General features: G+C 46.5%; 1 protein-coding gene across 4 annotated transcripts in view; it reads right to left on the minus strand.

The window, feature by feature from the left end:
• DYNC2H1 (dynein cytoplasmic 2 heavy chain 1) overlaps positions 1 to 24,329 on the minus strand; it is a 232,846-nt gene that overhangs the window by 154,889 nt on the left and 53,628 nt on the right. For all 4 annotated transcript variants that reach the window (XR_004404816.2, XM_032976206.2, XM_032976198.2 and 1 more), the window contains exons 37-60: positions 22,412 to 22,594; positions 21,685 to 21,908; positions 20,848 to 20,966; positions 19,257 to 19,453; positions 18,552 to 18,710; positions 17,983 to 18,088; positions 16,556 to 16,763; positions 15,925 to 16,054; positions 15,050 to 15,205; positions 14,200 to 14,489; positions 12,782 to 13,028; positions 12,054 to 12,205; positions 11,545 to 11,689; positions 10,896 to 10,998; positions 10,446 to 10,616; positions 7,311 to 7,435; positions 6,297 to 6,545; positions 5,711 to 5,819; positions 3,169 to 3,282; positions 2,372 to 2,514; positions 1,720 to 1,798; positions 1,192 to 1,346; positions 629 to 766; positions 19 to 132 (exon numbers count right to left, since the gene is read on the minus strand). Coding sequence is in view for 3 of the 4 variants with exons in the window: in XM_032976206.2 (XP_032832097.2) it covers positions 19 to 132; positions 629 to 766; positions 1,192 to 1,346; positions 1,720 to 1,798; positions 2,372 to 2,514; positions 3,169 to 3,282; positions 5,711 to 5,819; positions 6,297 to 6,545; positions 7,311 to 7,435; positions 10,446 to 10,616; positions 10,896 to 10,998; positions 11,545 to 11,689; positions 12,054 to 12,205; positions 12,782 to 13,028; positions 14,200 to 14,489; positions 15,050 to 15,205; positions 15,925 to 16,054; positions 16,556 to 16,763; positions 17,983 to 18,088; positions 18,552 to 18,710; positions 19,257 to 19,453; positions 20,848 to 20,966; positions 21,685 to 21,908; positions 22,412 to 22,594 (3,816 nt within the window). In the remaining variant the exon portion in view is untranslated. The remainder of the gene's footprint in view (positions 1 to 18; positions 133 to 628; positions 767 to 1,191; positions 1,347 to 1,719; positions 1,799 to 2,371; positions 2,515 to 3,168; positions 3,283 to 5,710; positions 5,820 to 6,296; positions 6,546 to 7,310; positions 7,436 to 10,445; positions 10,617 to 10,895; positions 10,999 to 11,544; positions 11,690 to 12,053; positions 12,206 to 12,781; positions 13,029 to 14,199; positions 14,490 to 15,049; positions 15,206 to 15,924; positions 16,055 to 16,555; positions 16,764 to 17,982; positions 18,089 to 18,551; positions 18,711 to 19,256; positions 19,454 to 20,847; positions 20,967 to 21,684; positions 21,909 to 22,411; positions 22,595 to 24,329) is intronic.

A 24,329-nucleotide genomic window follows, 5' to 3' on the forward strand; every position in this document is an offset into this window, starting at 1 on the left:
TGTTTGAGCAAGAGGCACCTGCACTTCAGCGAGTTCCAAATCGATCGCGCACTTGCGCTGCTCAATCAGAACAGCCTCCTGCAAAATTGTCTCCTGCAGACGCTCCATCTCAGCCTTCTGCACACTCACGTTCTGACCACACAAAACCACCTGCATTCATGCACATGCTCCCTCCTTCCATCCCAGACTAAACCACAGCTTCATGTCGTGCGCGGAGTGAATTTGTGAGCTGAGTCTCAAGACGCTGACCCTGAAACCGGGTTCCTTGGAGTTCAATCTGAAGACACTGCCATTATCTGCAAGCCAAGCCTCAAGACACTGCCGATTAAACCTGGTCTCTTGGAATCAAGTCGAAAGACAACGATCCTAAAACACTGTCTCCAAGAGCCAGATATCAAGACAATGATACTGGAATCCATCCTCCTGGAGTCAAGTCTAAAAATAATTATGACAACTGTACTCCTGGGGCAAAGTTAGAAGACATTCATCCTGAAACTTGCTCTCAAAAAGCAGAGGAGGTGTTGAGGGGGTTGTTGAGGAGGTGTGTGAAGTGTCTGTGAGAAGGTGGCTGGGAGGGTACTATGAGGTCGTTGTAAGGAGGTGGCTGAGGAGTAATAGGTATGCAGACCTGCATGGAGGTTGTGATGTCTCTGAGTGCCTGGTCAGCATCTGCTCGTTTTTCTGCGAGGAGCGTGCTCTGTTCAGCCGCACGTCCCTTGAGCTCGTCCACCAGGGTGCGAGCCTCTGTCAGCTTTGACACACCCGCCTGAGCACAGGCACGCACATACACACTTATATTTACAGAATATTTTGCTCTTACCTTAAAAATCTTTTTCATAATCCATATCGACACTGATGTCAGTCTTCAATTTAGCATTATTCCCCGGTACTTGCTGCCAATTGCAGAGAGCTACAGTATTTGACAGGCAATTAAAGTGGTGAAGAGGGCCCCCACTAATCCTAGTTCTTTTAAAAACTGAGCACAAAGTACTTGCACCTCCCTGCTGGTAACCATGCCTTTTGTCTTCACAAAAAATTTATCGACATAGAAGTTGAAACTGGGCCTCGTGCAGATTCCCATTTATTGTGAATTAAAATTTGTTAGTGGTGATGATGATGATGGTGGTGTTTTTGATCATAGTGTTACTGATGACGATGCTGATGGTGGTGACAGTGTTTTTAAACACCCACCTGCAGGTGCCCTTTGCGATGTATGAGTGCAGTGGAGGTGTGAGTCAGCACATGCTGGTAGCGCTGCACAAAGGCAAGGTATCGGCGCGGTGTGGCACCAAGCGCCGCACAGGATTCGTGCACGTGCAAGAACGCACGGATCAGCTCCGCACCTCCTGCATGCGCACGCACATGCACACATACACATACATTTAAACTATTTAAGTAAACAAAGTTGTATTTTACCAGGTAAGGCCAACTGAGCTGTACAGCTCTTTTTCAGAAGCAACCTGGCCACAAATAGCAGCTAAATACTCTAAACGCATGTTTACAAATGTGGAGGAAAAACCCAGAGAACCTGAGAAAAAAACCATGTGACTATGCAGAGAACATGCAAACACCAAATATACAGGCAGCAGGATCGGGATCAGACACAATATCTCCTTTATACCAGGCGAGGTAGTTAACATCTCGCCACCGTGGCGCATATGCACTCCCACACACAGTGTGCTCATATTCGTCTGTGTATGGGGGGTGCGTAGAAATTACCTGGAAGCTTTCCTAGCCGCTCCTTGGTCTTCTCCTCGGATCCGACTTCCTCTTCCTCACTCAACATCATCTCAGGGATCTGAGAAACGGCAAACAACAGAAATCCTATATATAACCCAGATGGCTGATCGAATCACATGCTATTTGCTTTACAGGACCATAAGCGCGTGTAATGCTAGCTAACACTCCCAAACGCATATAGACACTCACAAAAGCCAGACATGGTGGTACATTCTTTTGCCTTTTCTAGAATCTGAAGGTATGTGTTCAATGGTAGAAACCCCTTTCCTAAATCCAGCTTGCTCTTGTGGTATATTGGAATCATGGCTGCTAGAACCGGAGCTGCTGCAGATTGGGCCCTGTGTTTTTAGGTACCAGTTCCATGTTGTGGGGTTATAGAACCATAATTTACCATGGTTACCTTAAAAATGTAAAATCCATACTCTTATCCATTGATCTAATCATTTGCACATCCTTTCTTCATGTAAAACATCGTGAAATTCAGTCATAGAAATGTTATACATCCAAATGGTGCTGCATTGAAATAAGAAATGTGTTTGCGATCATGGATAAGGGGTTCAGGTAGTGAGCTTCAAATGTTTGCTTAGGGTTCATCATTCACAGTTGAGGACTGAGGGGTGCGGGGTAATGCCTTAAGCATGGTCTGCTTGGACCAGCCGTCCATCCAGAGCACGGCGCAGCGCTTGACGAGCGCGGGGTTACTGTCGCACTTGAGCGTGAAGTCAGGGTGCGTGTAGTCCATGACCAGGACCACGTGGAGGTTCTGCTGCACTCCTGGACGAGCAAACAAGTACACATTAATAAATACTTTTTTAAACACAGTTTGCTGAGCACAAGCCCAAAGGCCTAAAACATCACAAAATCGTGTGTGCGTTACCAGGCTTAGAGTGCTCGCTAAAAACACTTTCCCGAAGAGCCTTTGAAGCATAAGTCTTTGTATATATGTGAGCGTGTATTGGTGAGTGTATGTGCGGCAAGTAGGGAGCACAAGTGGTGCATCTGCCAGTCATCTTAGTAAACCCATGGCAACTGAGTCTGTCCCATGACCTCCTGCTCGCAAGTTCTTCGACACTTCATGTGGCCTCAAAGTGCACCTAGCCTGGCACAAACACAGTCGTGATGTCGCCTCCACTTAGTGGTGAATGGCGGCTGTTGTTGCGGGTGTAGGCGAGGAGCAGTAATGTAGTGGTTAGTGTGCTGCAATACAAACACAGTGACCCAAGTTTGATTTCCGCCAATGGCTAAAATCGATGACGAATATCTGAACCAGTCCTGTGTGCAGTGCTGATGTTTATTGGTGCTATATCTGAACCTCTCGTGTGCCATTGCGACCCTGATAGGTGCTCGCTAACAGCATTTGCCTGAAAAGTCTGTTGAAGGCTATATGGAGGCTGTTTGTTTTGTATGTGAGTCCGAGTGAATGCGCACGGCGTGTGAAGTAGTTGTAGATGGGCCCTGTGAATCCGTCTTGTGAAGCCGACTCCCTCAGCGGTGCCAGCAGGGGCTCCAACTCCTCTGGGGAGAACAGCCCGGGTACCTCGCCTATACTCGCAAACACACATACATACATACACAAAGATTCCCCATATAGACTTAACATACTGTTGGAGCAAGTCATATTAGTAAGCACCTATGAAGGCCAACACGGCACACTAGGGGGTGGTTAGATGTTTACACACTGCACCAAGTTCTTATTGAGGTTCAGTCAACCGAGTCAAGGTCCAGGACCAAATCATATATCATTCACCAATGATGTTAGCTGCGGCCGAGAGTAAAACTCAGTGCACGGGCTTCATAGATGATGCAAGATACTCCAGGCAGGTGTACTCGTTGTGGAAAGCTACAACTACAGAATGAGCAGAAATTGCATGGTCATCAGCAAACATATGTTTGACCATTCGGGAGTCATCCCTTTAGTGCATCTAAACATCAGCATCCCATTATATCATTACCAGATTGTACATCAATGGATGGCTTCACGAACTACACAATAAAAAAAGGTTTTAGATTATGTAGAAGGTATAGGACACCCCTGTCACATTTCAAGATGAACAGGGAATGGCTCTGACTCCTGGCCATGTAGCATTACCTAGGTGTGTCTATCATCATGAAGGTCCAGCCAGAGGGACCCTCACCCTCTGTTCATACAAAGACAAAGATCCTTTCTATAGCCTGAACAAACTGTTGGGGCAAGTGTTGTTAGCGAGCACCTATGAAGGCCGGCACGGCACACGAGGGGGTGGGTGGCCAGCACCACGCTTGATCACCTTTGTCTTCCCTATGGTGATGTTTACACACCGCACCAGGTACTCATTTGAGGCTGAGTCGACCTAGGGGAAGCCCAGGACTGGTTCAGATATTCGTCACTGGTGTTGGCCATGAGCGGGAATCAAACCCGGGTCACCGGGTTCGTAGCGCAGTGTACTAACCGTTACACCACCGCTCCCCATTCGTCACACACACACAACAGCAGCCATTCGCCACTAAGTGGCGGTGACATCACCATGGCACTTGTGCCAGGACAGGTGCACTCCGAGGCCACATTAAGTTTTGAAAGGCTCGCTGACAGGAGTTCACAGGACAGATGCAGGTGCCATGGGTTGACGGAGATGACTGGCAGATGCACTACCTGTGCCCCCTACTCTGCCAACTTGCTGTATTTTAGCCACTCGGTGCTCCGCCCTTTGTTGTGAGCGTCGCTCCTCTGCCCTCCACTCTTATTGTAGGGCGACTATCTCAGGAGTGTCAATCACGAGCCTCCTGCATAGAAGCCGATCTTGGCACCGCTGGCACCAGTCGTCGGTAAGTCCACGAAACTCCGCATCCTCCTGTATCGCATCAGTCCATCTCTTCTCCATCCTGTGCCATGCCCGTTTAGCACCCTCTATCCGGCTAAACAGAAGCTACTTGGGCATGCGGTGGCTGGCTATGCAGGCTACGTGACCCAGCCAACACAGCCTTGCCCACCAGAGGATCTCACTGATGGGAATGTCTAGATCTTTCAAGGATTTGTGAGCTCTTCACACAATCCAGCTTGGTTAAACCCAGGATCGACCATAGGCGGACGAGCCTTAAAGTTTCAAACCATTAGAGGGGACCATCTTTTCCAAGCAAAAATGTGAGGGCATAACCCGGAACTGCATGTGGAGCGATAGACCAAGTAACTTCCACACAGCGTTACGCAAATGACAAAAAGATAATGCCATTCGGCTGATTTGGAGTGAGATCTCTGCTACCAAACCGAAGGTTGCATTAGCACATTACCCAGGTACGGAAGCTTCTCCATTCTCTCCACAACTATCCCATCACTCATGGGGAGTTGAGGGGGTGGAGTATTGGATGATACAAAATACCTAGGCAGGTGCTTATTATTGGTGGCACTGATGCTAAGGCCCCACCTAGTGGCATGCTCCAGGTGCAGGATCAGAATCTCCAACTCCTCAGTGTGAGCAATAACCACCAGATCATCAGCATACATAACATGGTTGACCAGTAGGGAGCCATCCCTTGACCACACCTGGGTATCAATCAGCCTCCCATTGTATCTGTAGATAGAAATTCCAGTAGTACAGCCATGGAAGACTTCTCCAGCTACATGGTCGGAGATGATGTTAAATAATGTGGGAGAAAGACGGCATCCCTGTTGAATCCCAACGTGAACAGGGATGGCTCTGACTCCCGGCCACGCAACGTTCCCCGAGCCTACCCACCATTATGAAGGTCCTTAATGATTGTGCGCATAGAAGTCAGGGACCTCGAAAGCATGAATAACAAGCCAGAGCCCTGGCCTACTGATGGTATCGCAAGCCCTGACCAGGTTAATAAAGCACACACAGACACAGAGAACACCCCAACATTTAGAACAAGTGAGTCCCCACAGAACAACAAATGGGTCATGCTGAAGGGGATGGCGATGGCGGTGAGAAGTGAGGCCTCTTTGTGTAAAGGTCAGGGTTTATCTCTGCTGCACCTGATGAAAGCAGGCTGTTGACGATCTCAAGAAACTCAGGTGACAGCATCTGGAAATCTTCTAGCAGCAAGCCCACCTGCAGACCCTCGACACCGGCCTGCTGCATCAACTACTCTCACATGGATGCACACATGTACAGATTATAAGCACAAAAAATGAACATTTATACAGTTCTGCAATCAAACATACAAAGCAACAGTGGAGTCAAAGTAGACATGTCTCCCTGATCAAAGGAGCAATTTGGCAGCAGCCTCCATCACCAAATCTACTGTACATGACAACCACCATCTCCACCAACACCACATCTATTATTACTTTCACCACATTACCACTACACCACATCACCTCCAAAACCTTGTCTTTATAACTACCACCTCACCTATGTCTCTTATATCATGAGACGCTCATTATATATGCATTTAATTGCAAGGTTGAGCAAAGTAAAACGAGAAACAATACAGACATGGTCAAAATCAGATCACAAAAAGTCGTGATTCTGTAAAATAATTACATTCCCGAATTGTGATAATCCATTGAATTTCTGGGATTTGCGTAAATTGATCCATGGCCAGTGGGCCCTCCTTACCCCTTTAACGTCGCCACGGAATTGCTTGGAGCCATAGGTGCGGGAGACGCGGGGCGAGAGGAGGGAAAGGCCATGCATGGAGGCGGCAAGGGTGGCGGCCGTGCGGCGCCCAACGCCACTGGGCCCGGCGAGCAACAGGGAGCCCCCGGGGCGTGACAACACACGCTCCGCTCGTGCCACCGCTGCCAGCAGCTCCGGGAAGAGCAGCAGCCGCAGTGGGCGGTACTCACGGGCAAAGTGCACGAGGCCCTGGTATTGGGACATGCACATAGACACAAGCACACACACATATATACTTTACACATAATAATGTTGCCAATTCTTTACCCAAAAAATGCCTCTATTTGTAGAGAGCTATCATCATGACGATCATCATCAACAACACTGTTAACAGTTGGAGCATGACTGTTAGCAGCAGCATTTTTCAGTAGCTTCAAGACCATTACAAATAGCAGCAGCATTGGCAATAGGAGTATTATCATTTTCATCATGACTAGTCGCATGACTACCCATCATGACTAACACCAAAGCTGTGGCCACCCTGGGAACTGGTTGGCATCAGACTCGGTGGTTCTAGTGTTGGTTGTCCACTGGGAATAAGGAAACTGCATTTGCTTATTCTTATCTTTGTGCACACCAAGTCTGTTGAACAACTGGATATATCTGACAGAGGGACACAACTGGAAAACACACCTAGAACAGCTATTGAAGGTGGATCATCTTCTTATTGAAGCTCGTAATATTGGAGAATTAGAGTAAATGTATGAGTGGGTTTTTGTGTATGTATGAGATTGTTTGTGTGGTACGTGGCCTCAAAGTGCACCTGGCCTGGCACAGGCGCCGTGGTGACGTCACCACCAGTTAGTGGCGAAACGTGGCTGTTGTTGTGTACGTGATGCTGGCCACCCACCCCCTAGTGTGCCGTGCCGGTGTAGGGGGCAAGTGCCCGCTAACAGCACTTGCCCCTACAGTCTGTTAAGGCTATACGGGGGATCTTTGTCATTGTGTACATGCCTTCTTGATAACGCTCTTCAGGTCGGTAGATGACAGCCGTCCCAGCGGTTTGCCGTGCTGCGGCAGCGGCTGCCCTGGAGCACTCACGGACATGTGGTGTGCGCCCCATGTCACGTAGTATGCGTCTGAGAACACCCATACACGCACAGAAGCAGAGGTGTTAGCATGCACCAATTAAGGCAGGCAGAACCCATAGAGTAGTGACACATCCAGGGAAATGCTTGATCAGCAAGTCTCCAACATGTTGTGTTACACAAATGATTCATTTTAGCAGTCAACCTTAGCATATACTCCCTACCTCGCTGTCCTCCCTATGTGCTGTGAAGAATGGCCATTTCCCAAAACGTTGATTTTTTGTTTTTATAGCATACGGGCAGTGTCCAACTTACAAATGGGTTTCGTTCCCGAGACCCGTTCATAAGTCGAACGGTTTGTAAGTCAGAACACAAAATTTGACGTATTTAAATGGAGTGTTATAATTTTGTGTTACGGTTCAACAAAACAGGGAAGCATTAACTCATAAATAAGAAGAAATGTTGTACATTTGCAAATAATACTGTAATAAATATCGTATATTAAAATAAAGTAACAGAAATAGAAAAAAAATCTGGATTATTTTCACTTACCTGATGCCAGATTAGTTATAGGAAGGGGTGTTGTAATGAGTCCCCACAATTTCACACGCGTATGCACGCACGCACGCACACACACTCACAACAACAACAACGACGATCCCCCATATAGGCTGAACACACTGTTGAGACAAGTGCTGTTTCTGAGAAGCGCCGATGCAGGCCAGCACAGTGCACGAGGGGGTAGGTGGCCAGCACCACGCCGGGCCACCTTTGACTACCCAGTGGCGATGTTTACACTGTCCCAGGTACTCATTTTAGGCTGCGTCACCTAGGGGAGGTCCAGTACCCATTCAGATAATCGTCACTGGTGTTGGTTGTGAGCAGAAATCGAACTCGGGTCGCCGGGTTAGTAGCGCAGCATGCTAACCGTTAGTGACTGCTCCCCACACAGGCAGACACTTGTGCATGCGCGTTTGTTAATCGGGGAATGCCTGTATTCAGACCAGTTTATATTATCAGCCTATTTGTGTAAACTAGGGATCGTGCTAATTACTACATATGTATGTACGCTGAACTTCTTTCTCAATGTACATAACCAACCATGCTAATTGGAGGTGTGGGGAAGAGCTAAGAGTAAAATCTAAATGTACGAGGTTACACTAAATAATAAACAACAAGCTGCCCGATGCATTGTCCAATCTATTGTTCAATGGTCCAATTGTTGTGCAAGATCCCCCACATAACCATGGAACAAATTATAATTTTATTGTACAGGAGGCTCTTGAATATCGTGGGGGTTACGGTCTTGAAAAAGTGTCGGAAAAACCAAAACCGTGATATTCAATACTTAAGCCGTACCTAAATAATGGGGTTAGATACACAGCAAACAAAAATATAAGCATCACAATCGAAATACGTATATACAGCGATCCCTTGCCAACTGCGGACTTGCCAATTGCGGAATTCATGTATACACGGTTTAATATCTGTAAACAAATTTACCAACCACAGCCTGGAAATTGAGTTTCCAAGGGTAAGTGCGGGTCTGTATCACGCATTTACAAATTTCTCCTCCACACTACTGTGCCACCCGTGGCGCTGCTTAGTTTATCAGCTGTCCCTCTGTTTTATTGTGATTCTTACAGCACACAGACCGCATCACATCTGCATATTTTTCTTCTGTTTTGCCATCCATCCTATTTTTGTTTAAAGAAAAGAACCAGCACCGCCGATCCAGTCATCAGCACCACCGATCTAGTCACCAGCATCAAAGATCTAGCCAGTAGTGCCACTGTGCCTGCCTCCTCGTCTGTGCCTGTCTCTGTGCCTGTCTTCTCACCTGCCTCCTTGTCTGTCCACTTATCTGTCATTGATGACCCATAGGAAGAAGGGGTGGGTGAGCTGAGCCCCTCCTGCTTCTAACCACCCCTTCCCCCCATCATCTCATTGTCATCGTTATTATCACTGACATCGTCATCTTGGTAATTTTGGAACTCTCAATTTTCAAGGTATGTAAAGTTAATGTCATGTTCATTTATGTTTTATAATGTTGTTGAGTAATATACTGTATTGTATTCATATTTAGTGAAGAAACAGGCAACTTAGTTATACTATGACGAGTCTGACCACGGACGTGGTTCCCCTAACCCCTTATTTCCCATAGGCCCTGTAAATTACCAACTGCGGATTTGCCTACCACGGACTTTTCCAGGAACCTAACCCCCGTGGTGGGCGAGGGATTTCTGTACTTTCAAATTGCAATCTAATATCAAGATGCTTTACCCATCAGAAAAAAAAACCTTAGGAAAAAAAAGGAGGGTGGAAGGAGGTCAAAGCAGAGATATATGGGAGAGAAGAGACAGCAACACCGCAGCAACCAGGAACTTGCCCTAACGAGCCTTAGAGACAGCCACAGCAACCAAGGAGAGCCCCATATAGCTTAACATTGGCAGTTTGAGCAAGCACTAAGTACCTATTAAGCCCGGTATAGTGCACAAGTGGGTGGTTTGGCAAAAAATCACTCCTGGTCACCTTCATCTATAAACTGATGATGTGTACACAGTGCACTAGGCACTCATATAAGGCTGAGGCAATCTAGGAGGGGCCTCAGAGACGATCACTAAACTATAATAAACTATTTTTACTTTACCAGATAAGGCCCACTGAGCTATAGAGCTCTTTTTCAGAAGCATGGAGAAATTTACAGTAGCCAAATACTCAAAACTCATGTTTCTACAGGTGGAGGGAAAAACTGGGAGGACCCGGAGAAAAATCCACGTGACCATGGGTAGAACATGCAAACTCCAAATATATAGGTGTCAGGGTCGTGATTGAACCCACGACCTCCTGTGTACCAATGGAGGTAGTTGACATCTCGCCACAGCTGTGCTGATCAGATAACACATGACATTGATATTAGCAGTGGCCACGATTCAAACCCGGGTAGCAGAGGTCAGAGCACAGCGCACTAATACTGTGACACCACTCTTCACAATGTGTACACGTATGCACACAGATAGACGTACACGTGCATGCGTCCTCACACACAGTTGCTGTGCACCTGCAAGCTGAGGTAGTGGGTTGGAGCCCCAGTCAGAGTGCAGCACAGAGGCCAGGGCAGCGTCAAAAGTGTCCCTTGCACGGCTGCCGACCAGGCGATCGCGGAACTCACGGCATGACTCATACGCCCAGACCTCCAGCACAGCGTCCGCAGATGAGCTTGCGCGATCCCCTGCCCCCCACCACCAACAATACCCGCACAGTCAACAACAGGCATGCACTAATTCATCCATCGAAATCATTCCCAGACACATTAAGTTGTGCATGTCATAAAAATCGACTCTTTTTGATCCATGCTTATTTTATGCTTAATTTTAGCCTTAGTGTGAATGGGTCAAATGTGAGACATTACGGATGAGAATTAGAGCAGAGATGGGACAGAACAAAACAGATACAGTATTTTGTGCATTCATGTGTCTGGGTGCGTGGATGAAAGTATTGTCTTGCTCACCCGAGGAGGGGTCATATCGCAATAGACCCAGTGCCCACTGGGTCAAGTTGCGGGGAGTGAAGAGGTAATGGTTGTGGTCATCAGGAGTGAATTTGGCCCGAACCTGGAACAAGAAATAACACACTTCATCACATATAAAACACATGCACAGACAAATACATACATCCACAATCATAAATAAACAAGAAACGTATGCAAATATAAATGGATGTAAGGGATGTAATAAGGGATGAATAGATAGATAATATAATGGATGGATTTTACGATGGACAGGAGGATAGAGGTTGGTGGATAGATGACTTGATAGATGGATGGTTAAACTGATGGACAGATGGGGAAATTGATTGGATAGATGATGGATAATAGGATAAATGGAAGGACATGGATGGATGAAAATATGGATGAATTGTTGGTGATATGTGTGGGTGATCGATTGTTGATTGGATCGATGGTTAAATGGATGAATGGATAGATGGCTTGTTAGTCTGATGTATTTATGAACAGATTGGAAGTTAGGTGGATGGGTGATTTGATCATTATTGGTGGGATGGATTATTCAATGAAGCTTTGTTGGTAAGATGCATGGCTAGTTGAATGTCAGGAGTGTGTGTGTGCAGTGCTTGTTGTGCAAGCTAGGTGCCGGCAACACCTGCTGGTACAGGGTGAGCATGGAGCCCGCGAGTTTCTTCACGGAAGCCGTGGCCACCCATAACGGGTGCGCGGGGGCGACGGCGTGCAGCACTGAGCCCAGATATGCGCAGCACACAGCCTGCAGCTCCTCAGCCTCTGGATAGCTGGACCACACAGCGCACATACACTAATACATATACACTCATACAACTATGACAAAGATCCCCCATATAGCCCTAACAAAGTTTTGTGCTGTTACCGAGCACGTATGAAGGCTAGTACGGCACACGAGGAAGTGTGATAGCACCATGCCTGACCACCTTTGTCTCCCTAGTGGCAATATTTATACACGCACTCGTATATACACACATTCATACAAATAAACACACTCATATAGAGTAAAAGCCCAATATAACGCGGCACATTACACCGCGGATTTGGATATACTGCAGGTCATGTCCCCATTAACTTCATGTTAACCAGACAACGATTGAAGCTGGGCGAACATGTGTGTGTGTGAGCACCCACTCAATGCATGCTATGCGCAGGATAGACGAAAGGCGCGGGGATAGTGGGTGGCGCCCAGAGGAGCCCCCAGCCGTCATGGATGCCACCACCTGTACCCCCTCCAGTCCCACCCACTCCAGTGCCTCGTCATAGAACCCACGGTACGTCAACACCTGCATCCAGAACCATCACGACACACACAATGTGATATCCTATGAGCCCACACCAGATATTTAATTTGCTGGTACTACCTGAGGTGGCATAGTTTTAATGGTTCCAATTTCTTTATGTGACCAATAAATGTGAATTATGTGATAACCACTTGAAATTGAGTGGATTATCAAATAATTCACTATTATCAGCCATGTAAATAAATTGGTGATTCTTAGGTTTTGCTTCCTTAGGTGGTACCAATTTCTGCTCTGGCCAAAGGACTATTAAAGAGGTTACAAACACATGGAGATTTCGTTTTATTGGATAATCTAAACCATAGTTCCTCACAATCACGCTATAGGAACCCTGGTCTTTTCCCCAGCTTTCTCGCACTTCTTCTATCTCCCAACCCCTGTCGTTTTGCCTGTTGCAAAAGGCTGTCACATACCCCTTAGAGTCTCTATCTTCCTCTATTTTGGCCTCCACCTTCCACCGATGAAGGGAAGTGACAAGCTGGTGCCCCACTTATCTAATTCTCTCTATATATATCCTCCTCCCCTCTTTGTCTTCCTCTCCACATTCACTCCGTGTCTCACCTGCTGCAGGAAGGCCGACAGCTGACTAGTGCCCCATTTGTCGGGCCGTGGAAGGTTGACATCCTTGAGGTGCAGTACGAGGCGCTCACAGTCGCGCGGCCGAAGGGCTCGGCCAGAGCCGCTGCTGACCAGGGCACAGGCCTGCGCCAATGTCTGCAGCACATGGTGCGGCGCTGTCTGCGCGCTGCAGTGAACCGTGGCCACACGCACCGAGCGGAGCCGCGAGAATGCCTGCCGGAGCAGTGTGCTGTTCTCACATACACACATATAGATCTCAAATGTAGCCATACAGACTGTTTGTGAACAGCATTTATTTAAGCCAAAATAGTACAAGAGGAAGCAGTGTGGCCAGAATAATTCCTGGCTACATTTGCCTCCCTGGTGATTATGTTTATACACTGCACCAGGTGAACCTCATGGCGGGACCCCAGGGTACCATAAGCCCCCGGCTCTCGCATAAACATTATATTATAAATTTTGATTTAAAGCTTTCGTGACTGCAGGGATTCATATTCTTGGTTCTTTCGGTAAGGTCACGTATAAGGGAAACAAAACAATCTGTTTATTCGGGACCCCGGGGTCCCACCATAAGGTTCAGGTGTTAATTTAAGGCCAAGCTGACTTACGGAGTTCTGATGATGATTCCTATGGTGGGAAACAAAAAACTTGTGGGCTCAATCGGCTCTTACTTGGTTGAAATAAAGGTCCTAACTGAACCTAACCTAAGTTGGTGGATTCTAAGCACAGGGCATGAAGCTCTGGGCCACAAGTCCGTTGTATGTGCACAGATAAAACATTTTATTCATTGTTCGTCTCAACTTTGCTCCTTACAGCACTCAAAATCTGAAGACGTTGTCATGACATCATGCTCACTGGCGCCTTCCAGTGGCAAATATAAACATTTAGAAAATAGTTTAACATGACAACTTTTTTAAACCGTGATGTCACCAAGCAACACATTCTTGGAAACGACTTAACTGAAGTATTTAAATTGAAACAGAACGAGATCAGCAAAACACAGACTGCTCCTCACACATGGAACAATGTTGCGTCTGATTTGCATTATGTCGATAATCTCTTCCACTGCAATTTTATAAAAAAAAAAGTATTTAATTTTATTCTACCTTTGAATTATATTAAAATATGACCTGATTTGAATAAAGGTAAGACTACTCTCGATCTCCCAACTATCATCTTCACCATTACTATCCTCACCCACATCAACATACAATACAGCCACCCCTCATCACCCACACCTTCACACTCAACACCATCACTCTCACCTTCATCACACTCACCACACTCACCACCCACACCATCACGACTTACACTCCCCCCACTAGCCTCATCACCACCGCCACCTTCACCACCACTGTAACTCTCGCTGCCCCCACCAGCCTCTCAGTGTGCCCCTTCACCTCTTTCCGCAGCCCTCGGGCCCAACGAGCAGGAACGGCTGTGGGTGGCGCTCGTCGAGCCAGGGCCCGAAAGTGTCGAGGGCACGTCGCGCGTGCGCCGTCAGCACGACAGGCGGCGGCCCCCATGCCTCCTCTGCATCGGTGGCAGTAGCTGTGGCGTTGGCGACAGCGGAAGCAGTGTCGGAGTCATAGCAGCAGAGCCGTGGGGGCTCTGAAGACGCCGGCGATGAAACGAACACATCGAGGGGACGACGAGGATCCGGGAGGGACTCACCAACCCAGCCAAACACCTGCTCGCATGGAGCCACAAACACAAAACGACACGCACACACCCATTTGTATAACTAAAAAGTGCTTACCGCGTTCATCATTAACACTGCCCCATTACAGAAAAATACATAACAGAATGACATTTCAGGCCATGGTCCTTTCTCAGCACAGAGACAACAAACATATATTGAGTTTATAGTTGGAGCTTTTTTAATACCTCTCTTTGCCAATGTGTCTTTTTGCTTGAAGAATAGGTCACATAAGCAATCCCATATGACTCACCGATGCCGATATATACATATTCCACAGACTCAATTAAAGCTGAGTCGACCTTGGGAAAGACCAAAAAAAGGTTCAGACACCACTTTCCAGTGATGTTAGCCATGGCCAGGAAACAAACTCAGGTCACTTTCCACATAAACCAATTACAGAAGTGCATGACCCTCAATCAGGATTTTGTAATCTTCCCACAGTAAGTCAAGCGCTTTAATCACAGCACATGTGGAACTTCTAGCAGCTGCAGAAATAGAATAGAGTACAGGGGAAGGAAGACATGGGGTTAGATATGCCCCGCGCCCACCTCTTTAGCAAAGTCAAGTCGTGTCCGGGGAGGGAGGTTTGCGCCTAGACCACGGACGAGTCCTACGGCAAAGTGGGTTCGGTGAGAACAGCTGTGCAGGTGGGACAGCCCACTCATCACCACTCCCACTAGCGAGCACGGCACCACCTGCTCACTCTGCATCCATGGGTACACACACGCAAACGTGTGCGTCAGAGTGAGTGACTGCACGTGCACAAGTGAGAGATTGCGTGCAACCAGACAGCGAGCCTGCGTGTGGGTGTGCTAGTGAGTGACTTAGTGTGTGTTTTTGGATGTATGTGTGTGTTTGCGTAAGTTAGTATGAGTGATCTGCTGTACTTGTGCAAGTGACGATCAGCGAGCAATTGACTACTATGTGTGTGTGGCAAGCGGCTACTAATCATTGAATCTGCATGAGCAAGCAAGGCACTATGTATACGTATAGCTGTGTGCATATGAGCAAGTGTAAGATATGCAAATGTGACAGTAAGCAAGTGAGCAAGTGAGTAATGTTGTGAGTCATCAGTTGTGAGAGAAAGTGAGCGACAGAAAATGAATGATCGAGTGATCAAGTGAGTCAGTGTGATAGTGAGTGAGAATGAGCAAATGCAACAGTAACCGAATGAGTAAGCGAACGTGAAAGTGATCGATGGAGTTCAAAAGTCAGTTACAGTGAGAATTTTGCTGTGTGCTGAGCTAGTGTGCAAGTGAGTGTATGAATGTGAATGTAAGTGAATGTGAGTATATATGCGAGTGTCACACCTGCTTGGTGACCCAGGAGAGTGCATGGTAAAGGTGCGCCGAGCTAGTGTGCGAGTGAGCGTGTGGGAGAGTGTGTGGGGATGGGAGAGTGTGAGTGTACGTGAGTGGCACACCTGCTTGGTGACCCAGGAGAGGGCGCGGTAAAAGTGCTCATTGATCAACTCCCCCAGGTCATCACGCACTGCCTCATCCTGCCGGCTCAGCCAGGAACCAACTAGCGCACGCACATCTGTATCCTCATCACTACAACAACACAGCCGCATGGACAGCGATGTACATAGCAACACAACCACAGAGAGCCATGTACACCGATTACATATGCAACTCTCAATTATAAACAAACTTGAAAATCAGTCCGCGAATGAAACCTTCATTTTCTTATGGAATTCAACTGCACAAAGAAATGTCCACAGAGAAACACGTGCATATCATGCACACAAATCTTATGCCCACGTACACAAATTGTAACACGTGCAGTAATTGCACTGGTATGCATTGTCACATTTGCTAAAATTAAAGCTCCTTATTAAAATTATTGCAATTAATCACACCTAAAAACATTCGATTGTGGCAAAGGTAGGCTGTGTGGTATGTTTCATAGCAATTGGTTTGAGGGTCTTTGAGCTTTTGTGAAAACATGTAAAGTGTCTTTAAACGGACAGAGATAATATTTCCCAGGTACAGCAATATGTTTCCTATGAACTCCCTCAACAATAAAAAAAATCCAAGATGTTGGTGCCGCACCTGAGGAAGATCATGCCCATACGGGAGACAGTTGCGGGAGAGGCGCTGCTCAGGTCATGTGTCTCAAAGATGAAGTTGACGTTAGGACCAAACTGGATGCGCTCGCCGCTGGGCATCGTGAGCAGGCGGTTGTCATCAAGCACAGAGTTCAGGGATTCAATCCACTCGGGATCCACGTCGCCGTCACACACCACCCATGATTGCACATCTGTGACACACCCACACAGGCACATATTTCCTCTCTCGCCATACAGAATGAGGAGGCAAGGGCTGTTAGTAAGCACCTACTGAGGCTGGAACATCACACGAGTGGGTACTGTGGCTAGAATAAAAGAACTCCTTATTTTCAAGTTATTTATATGTATTGCCCTTTTGTAAATCCACTAGATGAGGACTTCCCAAAAACCATGTGGGTCATGGGGTGTTATTCGACCATACTTCACCACGTTGATCAGTCAAAGTTGGTGAAAATGTGGAGCAAAGGCATGGTAGTAGAGAAGCACACTCCATCAATGGGATTTTGCTGCACTACCCTCTGTACACGCAACGAAGTCCTGCAGCCACATATAACAACCTGGCATGCATGGTGGTCACCTATTCAAGCACTGTCCAGGCTCAAATCTGCTTAGCTTCCAAAATCTTATTCATAATAAAGGTTTTTGGGTTAGATCGCGTTATTTATAAATGTGTCGTAACCCTCCACCACCCGACACGGCCAATCAGCAAAAAAGTGTCACGTTGACAAAAGACAATTAGTTCACTACTTTAGCCCACCGGTGTGTTGAAGAGTGAATCCACAACATTTACAGTTTGAATACGACGTTTTGCTGGTAATTACATCCAGCATCATCGGGCAATTCGCCAGAATGTTACCAAAATCTGATTAAATCTAGTATATAAATGGGTGCATGATATCCTCCAGCCACTAGAGGCACTACATGCAAAACAATATAAAACATTTTTTTTTATCAAATCATAACTCCAAATTGTGACAATTGATCCAATAGTAACGGGGGCAATTCAATACTTGACTAATGTACGCACATACATGCGCGCATGTACACATGTACACACCCATGCTCAATTATATACACACACATACAACAACAGTGACGTCACCATGGCACTTGTACCAGCCCAGATGCACTTTGAGACCACGTGACACTGCAGATACCAGTCGTCGGCAAGTCCACTCAGCTCCACATCCTTCTGAACCACATTAGTCCATCTCTTTACCAGCCCGTGTCGTGCCCCTCTATCCGGCCAAACAGAAGCTGCTTGGGGATGTGGTGGCTGGGCATGGAGGCTACATGGCCCAGCCAACGCAGCCTTGCCCACCAGAGGAGCTCACTGATGGGAATATTACCAGATCTTGTGACATACATACGGACACATGCACACACAAACAGGTACACTCCGTCTCTGACCCTGTGGCTGCCGCACAACAGCACGGGCACTGGCTGTGAGGACGCCATCCGTCCACTCGCGTGTGTCCATATCAAGGTGTCCCAGCAGCTGGGCACGTGGCAGCGCCTGGGATCACGCCAAGGTCACAGTCAGACTCACAGCGCAACACTCGGTGAGCCCCGGCAAAGGGGGCAGCAGGGCTATCTCACACTTACAACAACCAATGAAGGTGATTAGATAATAACTGGGCTGGATGGCTGTGCAAGTAACAACATGTGTTAGATGGCTACGCTGGATATTGCAGTAACAGCATGTCTATATTGGAATATACTGACAGATGTCTGGGTGGTGGACACCACACGGCATTTAAGTCAGCATTTAAGTATTCATGAGAATGACAACCACCATTTTACATCACAGCACACTCCAGTAGCGGCTGTTAAAAAGAAACAATTCTGTTTTGGAAAATGGTAGGTTCCTCAAACTCACTAGACTGAAAAACGTTTCAATCCTGTTTGTAATAACTTGAGATATCTCCTCATTCTCAATGTAAACCCCAGCAATTTTGCGAGAGGTCGTGGTGCGAGACCTTGGGGTTGAGCGTGTGTTGGACGACAGTTCGGCCCAGGCGAGCAAGAGCCATCCGCAGAAGCGACCAAAGAGTCGACTTTCCAGCTCCACTTGGCCCCACCACCACCACGCCCGTGCGCTGGCGCAGCTGCTCATGCAGCTCCAGCGCCTTTCTCACCTGCAAGTATGCAGCACCAGGGTTATCAAGGAGCACCATGACCGGGGAACAAGAGTTAGAAAAGAGCAGGGGTATTGAGGAAAGACGAACAGAGATCAGAAGAAATGAATGGAGATAAACAGAGATTGTATTCAGTGTAGAGAATGAAGGTCAGGGGGAAGGAGCACATGGAATCCAGTGGAGGCAAAGGGAGACCAAAGAAAACAAGAGCAGACCAAGACAGAAACGAGGAAAAGATGAAAAATACACAGACCAGGGGAGAAGAGGTAAAATGGAAATAAACTACAGTGCCCTACGGTGGTATTCTTGATCATGACTTAAAAGTGTTTTATTTTATTTTATTGAAGCTTAAAGCCTCGGTGTGACATACAAGATAAAACCTTTTTTTAGTTACAACTTGCTTTGAAATGGAAATGACCAAGCAGGACCCTCGTGAAAAAGTCTTAAACCACCTTTCCAAATGATTAATACCATTATAACTAATTGGCATTAAAATAAACAGCACTCTGCCAAATGTCCCACTGCACACGAGCCCCTGCCACCTGCCTGCGCGTCCACGACGGCAAGACCCGCATGCGTGCAAGCCTCCAGCAGGGCATTGTGCAGCTCCCCGTGTTCCACGCCTCCCAGGTCCGTGCCGGGGAACACGTCGCGCACGAGGGCGTCGAACAGCGCCACATCAGCGAACGCCAGCTTGGACAGCGTGTTCACGCGCAGCGCACGCACCACCAGCCCACTCTCATCTGCCGTGCACGCAGATGATATCGAGACTCAACACATGGGTTCAAAAAGAAACGAGACACAGCCTGGGTGCTCCAGTACCTCCGCACAGGAAAATTGCTCCCTAAACAAACTAAAAACTCCACAGGCAACCATCTCTCTTCCTGTAGATAAGTACCTGGGCTGTGTGCCCGAGGCTGTCCAATACATGTTTTAAGTGTCACGAATGAGAAGAAATTACTTTAAAAGCTTCAAGTTATGGTTAAGCATGTCATGTCACTCTAGTGATGTTATTGTGACGCTGCTCCCATATATTTCATGAATACGCTCTTTAATGACGTCCTCATATGTAAATGTATTTTTTTTGCTATTATTGCACAACATGTAACACATAACCTAGGTACATATTTGCTGGTAAGAACAACTTGCTCATGCTTTCCAACTAAACTTCGTTCATGAGGCTATCCACATATACAAACACAGAGACAATTTCAACCGAGAAGATGGATTCTGGCTTAGCAATCATTGGAAGGATTTGATAAACCATTTTGGGTCTTAATTGATTGTTCACGCTTACGGTGGCTTTCAGACAGCATACATACATTTTTCGTCTCCCCCCTCCTCTTTTCCGAACATAGATGGACTCGTCCATCTAAACAAACTGTCAAATCGCTATCCGTAGTGTTAACGTTTAAAAATAAATAAATAAAACAAACCGCCACTTCTTTCAAATGTTCTTGCCGTTGGTTTTCACACCTGATGATGACTGCTTGTGTTGCAGTCGAAACGTCGTGAGAATTTTGTTTTATATATATTTTATTATTTTATTGTTTCCCTTCAGCGTGACTTTACCGAAAGAACCAAGAATAGGCTTGAAAGAGTGAATACATTTCCTCTGTCCGTCTGTCTGCATGAAACGTGGGGGCACAATAATTCATGTAATGATAATCCAATGTGAAATATAGTAAACATTTGCGTTGCTATAACGTACTTACCATATAAAAACTAGCCAAATTGATAAAAGACGTTTCCAAAAACCTTGAGACAAAACCCATCACTAAAACTTTTGCACCTCACCGGCCGAGGCCCACACACCTCCACTCCCAATGATGACATCATTATATGGAACATCATCTCTTGGTGTGGACTGAAACATGTTATCACAAATTAATTACTTCTACTAACACGTTTTGAAGAGTATACAGAATCCATGCATATGCTTGATTTTTATTCCATTTTCTTCCTTGTCTATGTTGCGTCTTTCATTTGGTACCTACACACGAACTGATCAAATCGCTCCATCTCCTAGTAGACTTACTCTCGAGTATTAAGTAACTGAGACTCAAAGCTTTCTTGGAAAAATAGAGATAAATATAATTAAAAATTAGGAGCTGTACAGAGACACGTGTGAACAAACCTATTTTCTTGTCAGCTCCTTCCTGCCTCGATGATTGCAAGAGACTGCCACAGCCCCTGAGCACTGTCTTTAGAGCACGCAGACCCCAGTCGTAATGCTGCTGTGGGCTCAGCACCTCCCTGCACAAGATCAACACAGGCACAGACACAAAACACACGGACCAGTCACTAAGGACTCAAATCAGCTTCAAACCCTCCCACACCACATCTCTTCTCTAACCTGTGCCACGTCCGTTTAGCCCTCCTCTATCTGGCCAAACAGAAACTGCTTGGGCATGCAGTGGCTTGACTTGTGGACTAAATGACCCAGTCAAAGCAACCTCACATGCTGGAGGAGCTCACTCATGGGATTGTGTCCAAAACTTTTTGGACCTACATTTACACAAACAATTGTTTGACCACTCACACATTCTCAAGTGCTTTTTTGCTCACCTACACAAAGACAAAGATCCCCTGTTTAGCCTTAAAACACTTTTGGGGCAAGTGCTGTTAGCGAGCATCTATGAAGGCCAGAACAGAACACGAGTAGGTGGGTGGCCAGCACCATGCCCGGCCGCCTTTGTCTCCTCATTGTCGACATTTACACACGACACCAGGTACACATTTGAGGCTGAGTCGACCCAGGGGTGGCCCAGGATCAGTTCAGATAAACGTCACTGGTGTTGGCCGTAAGTGGAAATCAAACTCAGGTCGCTGGGTTCGTAGCGCAGCGTGCAAACAACTACACTACCACACCCTATTATTGCTCACCCACACTCACACACTCTCACAAACACACTCTCCCACGGATAAACACACTTGCTTTAACCCTGACACAAACCCACAATCGCTCTCTTACTTGGCGAGGCTAAAGATGGCGCAGAGCTTGGCACCGAGTGCATGAGCATCTGTGAACCCCTCTGAGTGCAGGATGACGGCTGCAATGAGCTCGTTGTCTGGCCGCGTCATCGCCACGGGCCGGAATAGCTGCTTCAAGTTGTCCGGCAGCTTCTGTCTGCCGCCATAGCCCTTTCCGGCTGGGTTCAGGGTGATGAATATACCTGAATTGTGGTCTAAGACAACCTTGTGAGGTACAATTTGGGGGAAAGGAAGGGTGGTTAGAGGCATGAGCTATTTTCCTAACACATTTTGTGGCCTTGTTACAATCATAATCAACTATGATTATTTCATTTCCAGACGAAAGTTGACTACCTCTCAGGTGAGATCCCTCCTTTGGCTGTTAATATCATTCTATTTAACCATAGGCCAACATACCTTATAGCAATGTATTCTGAAGAGCCCACTTACTCTTTTTAACAATTATAATGATGTATTTAACCTACGTATGTTGTTTAATCCAAGTGTTTCTCTGTCTCTTTACGTAACTGCCAAACATGCATCTCTCCGTGCTTTTTTGCAAATATTTAGTTTTCTGTTCCATTTTCTTTCCTCCAAACGTCATACAATCACACCAAACATTAAACCACTCACGTAACAACTCACATCATTACAGCATAAATCAGGACTCTCAGTTAACTACCATTCCATATACCACACTACACATCAAGCCACGCCACGCAGAACACCTGGCTGCCAAGCAGGGTGCAGCTGTGCGCACGACATTTGAGAGCGTCCTGGATGGTGTGGATCTGCGTGGAGACGGCAGACAGCACTGTCTCCTCAAGACGGTTGAACTCATCAAAGCAGCCCCAAGCACCACACTTTACCAGCCCCACGAAGATCCGTCCAATGGCTCGCACGTCGATTCCCTGGCAACATGATAATCATCATCAGTCAAGATTTATCCACTGCTGAACCAAGGCCTCCACAAGCAGGCAACATCTGTCACGATCTCGTGATGCACCAATCAACCAATCTAGTGTGCACAACATTTTTTCATAACTCCATTTCAGCATTAGAAGTTCTCTGGAGCATGTTCCCGCCGTTGGCTGCCATTGTCCTTCCAAAATATTACCTTCAAATATTTAGCGAATTTGTTGTACATAACTCTTCTTGAGCACATCTTTACCTTCTCCCCAACTTTGAAGCATTCATTATTCAATTATTTAACAATTTCCATTCGTTCATTTCCATTTGTTGCTATGATTATGTCAGTGGAAAATATGAAAGTTTATATTTTCTCATTTACATTCATGTATTTATTACTTACAATTCATACAAAAATCAAGGTCGTTATTTGATTATAGAATATATTCTTTTTAATGAAATGTAATTACTTTTATATTTTCATTGTGCCACGTTTTAACTCATTAATTTCATTTGCCTAAAGTTAAAATTGGAATATAATTGCAGAGCATAGTCATACTCTCTGGTTATTTCGGTAAAGTCACGTAGGTATAAAATAAAATACAAATAAAAAATGTTATACCTACGTACTGAAAGAACCAGAGAGTATGGATTCCTGCAGTAATGTAAGCTTCAAATCGACAATAGTCATAACAAGACAAAGATCTCCGGGTATAACCTTGAACTGACTCTTGGGGCAAGTGATGTTAACAAGCACCTATACAGACCGACACGGCATACAAGGGGGTTGGAGACCAGCAACACCCATGGCCACCTTTGTTTCCCTAGTGGCAATGTTTATACATTGTAGACGGTACTTATTTTAGTTGCCCTGGGGGAGGCCCAGGACCAGTTCAGATAATCGTCACTTGTGTTAGCCATGACCGGGAACTGAACCCGGGTCGCTGAGTTCGTAGTGCAGTGCGCTCACCTCTGCACTACCGCTCCCCACAGACATCTACACACACATAAAGCACACTCCTACTCACACTCCCACTCGCTTCAACAACAACCGCCATTCACCATAAAGTGGCGGTGATGTCACTATGGCCCTTGTGCTAGGCTAAGCGCACTTTAAAGCTATGTGAAGTGTCGAACGCCCACTGGCAAGAGGTCATGGGACAGACACAGGTGCCATGAGTTGACTGACTGAGATGACTTGCCAATGCACTGCCTGTGCCCCCTACTGTGCCAACTTGCTGTGTTTTAGCTGCCCGGTGCTCCACTCATTGTTTGGAAAGTCACTACTCTGCCCTCCATTGTTACTGGAGGGCGACTGCCTCCAACTGCCCAGTAGTGTGCTTCACAAGCCTCCTCCAGAGGCTGATCTTGACACCGCTGGTACCAGTCATCGGCAAGTCAACTCAGTTCAGCTCTTGTACCACATTACTAGCCGTTGCCGCACCTGTTTAGCCCTCTCGATCCAACCGAACAAAAGCTGTTTAGGCATGTGGTAGCTGGGCATGCAGGCTACATGACCCTGCCAATGCAGCCTTCCCTGCCGGAAGAGCTCACCAATGGGACTTTCTCCAAATCTTTCAAGGATTTGTGAACTCTTCATACAATCCAGCCTGGTTAAAGCCAGGATGGATTCTATGTCCAGTGAGGGAAAATAGTATTTGATCCTCTGTTAAATTTCGATTTAAAGCTTTCGTGACTGCAAGGATTCATCTTCCTTGGTTCTTTCGGTAAAGTCAC

This window comes from Petromyzon marinus, chromosome 3, assembly GCF_048934315.1.
Source record: "Petromyzon marinus isolate PM22_M1 ecotype Great Lakes invasive population chromosome 3, UKy_Petmar_22M1.pri1.0, whole genome shotgun sequence".
NCBI lineage: Eukaryota > Metazoa > Chordata > Hyperoartia > Petromyzontiformes > Petromyzontidae > Petromyzon > Petromyzon marinus.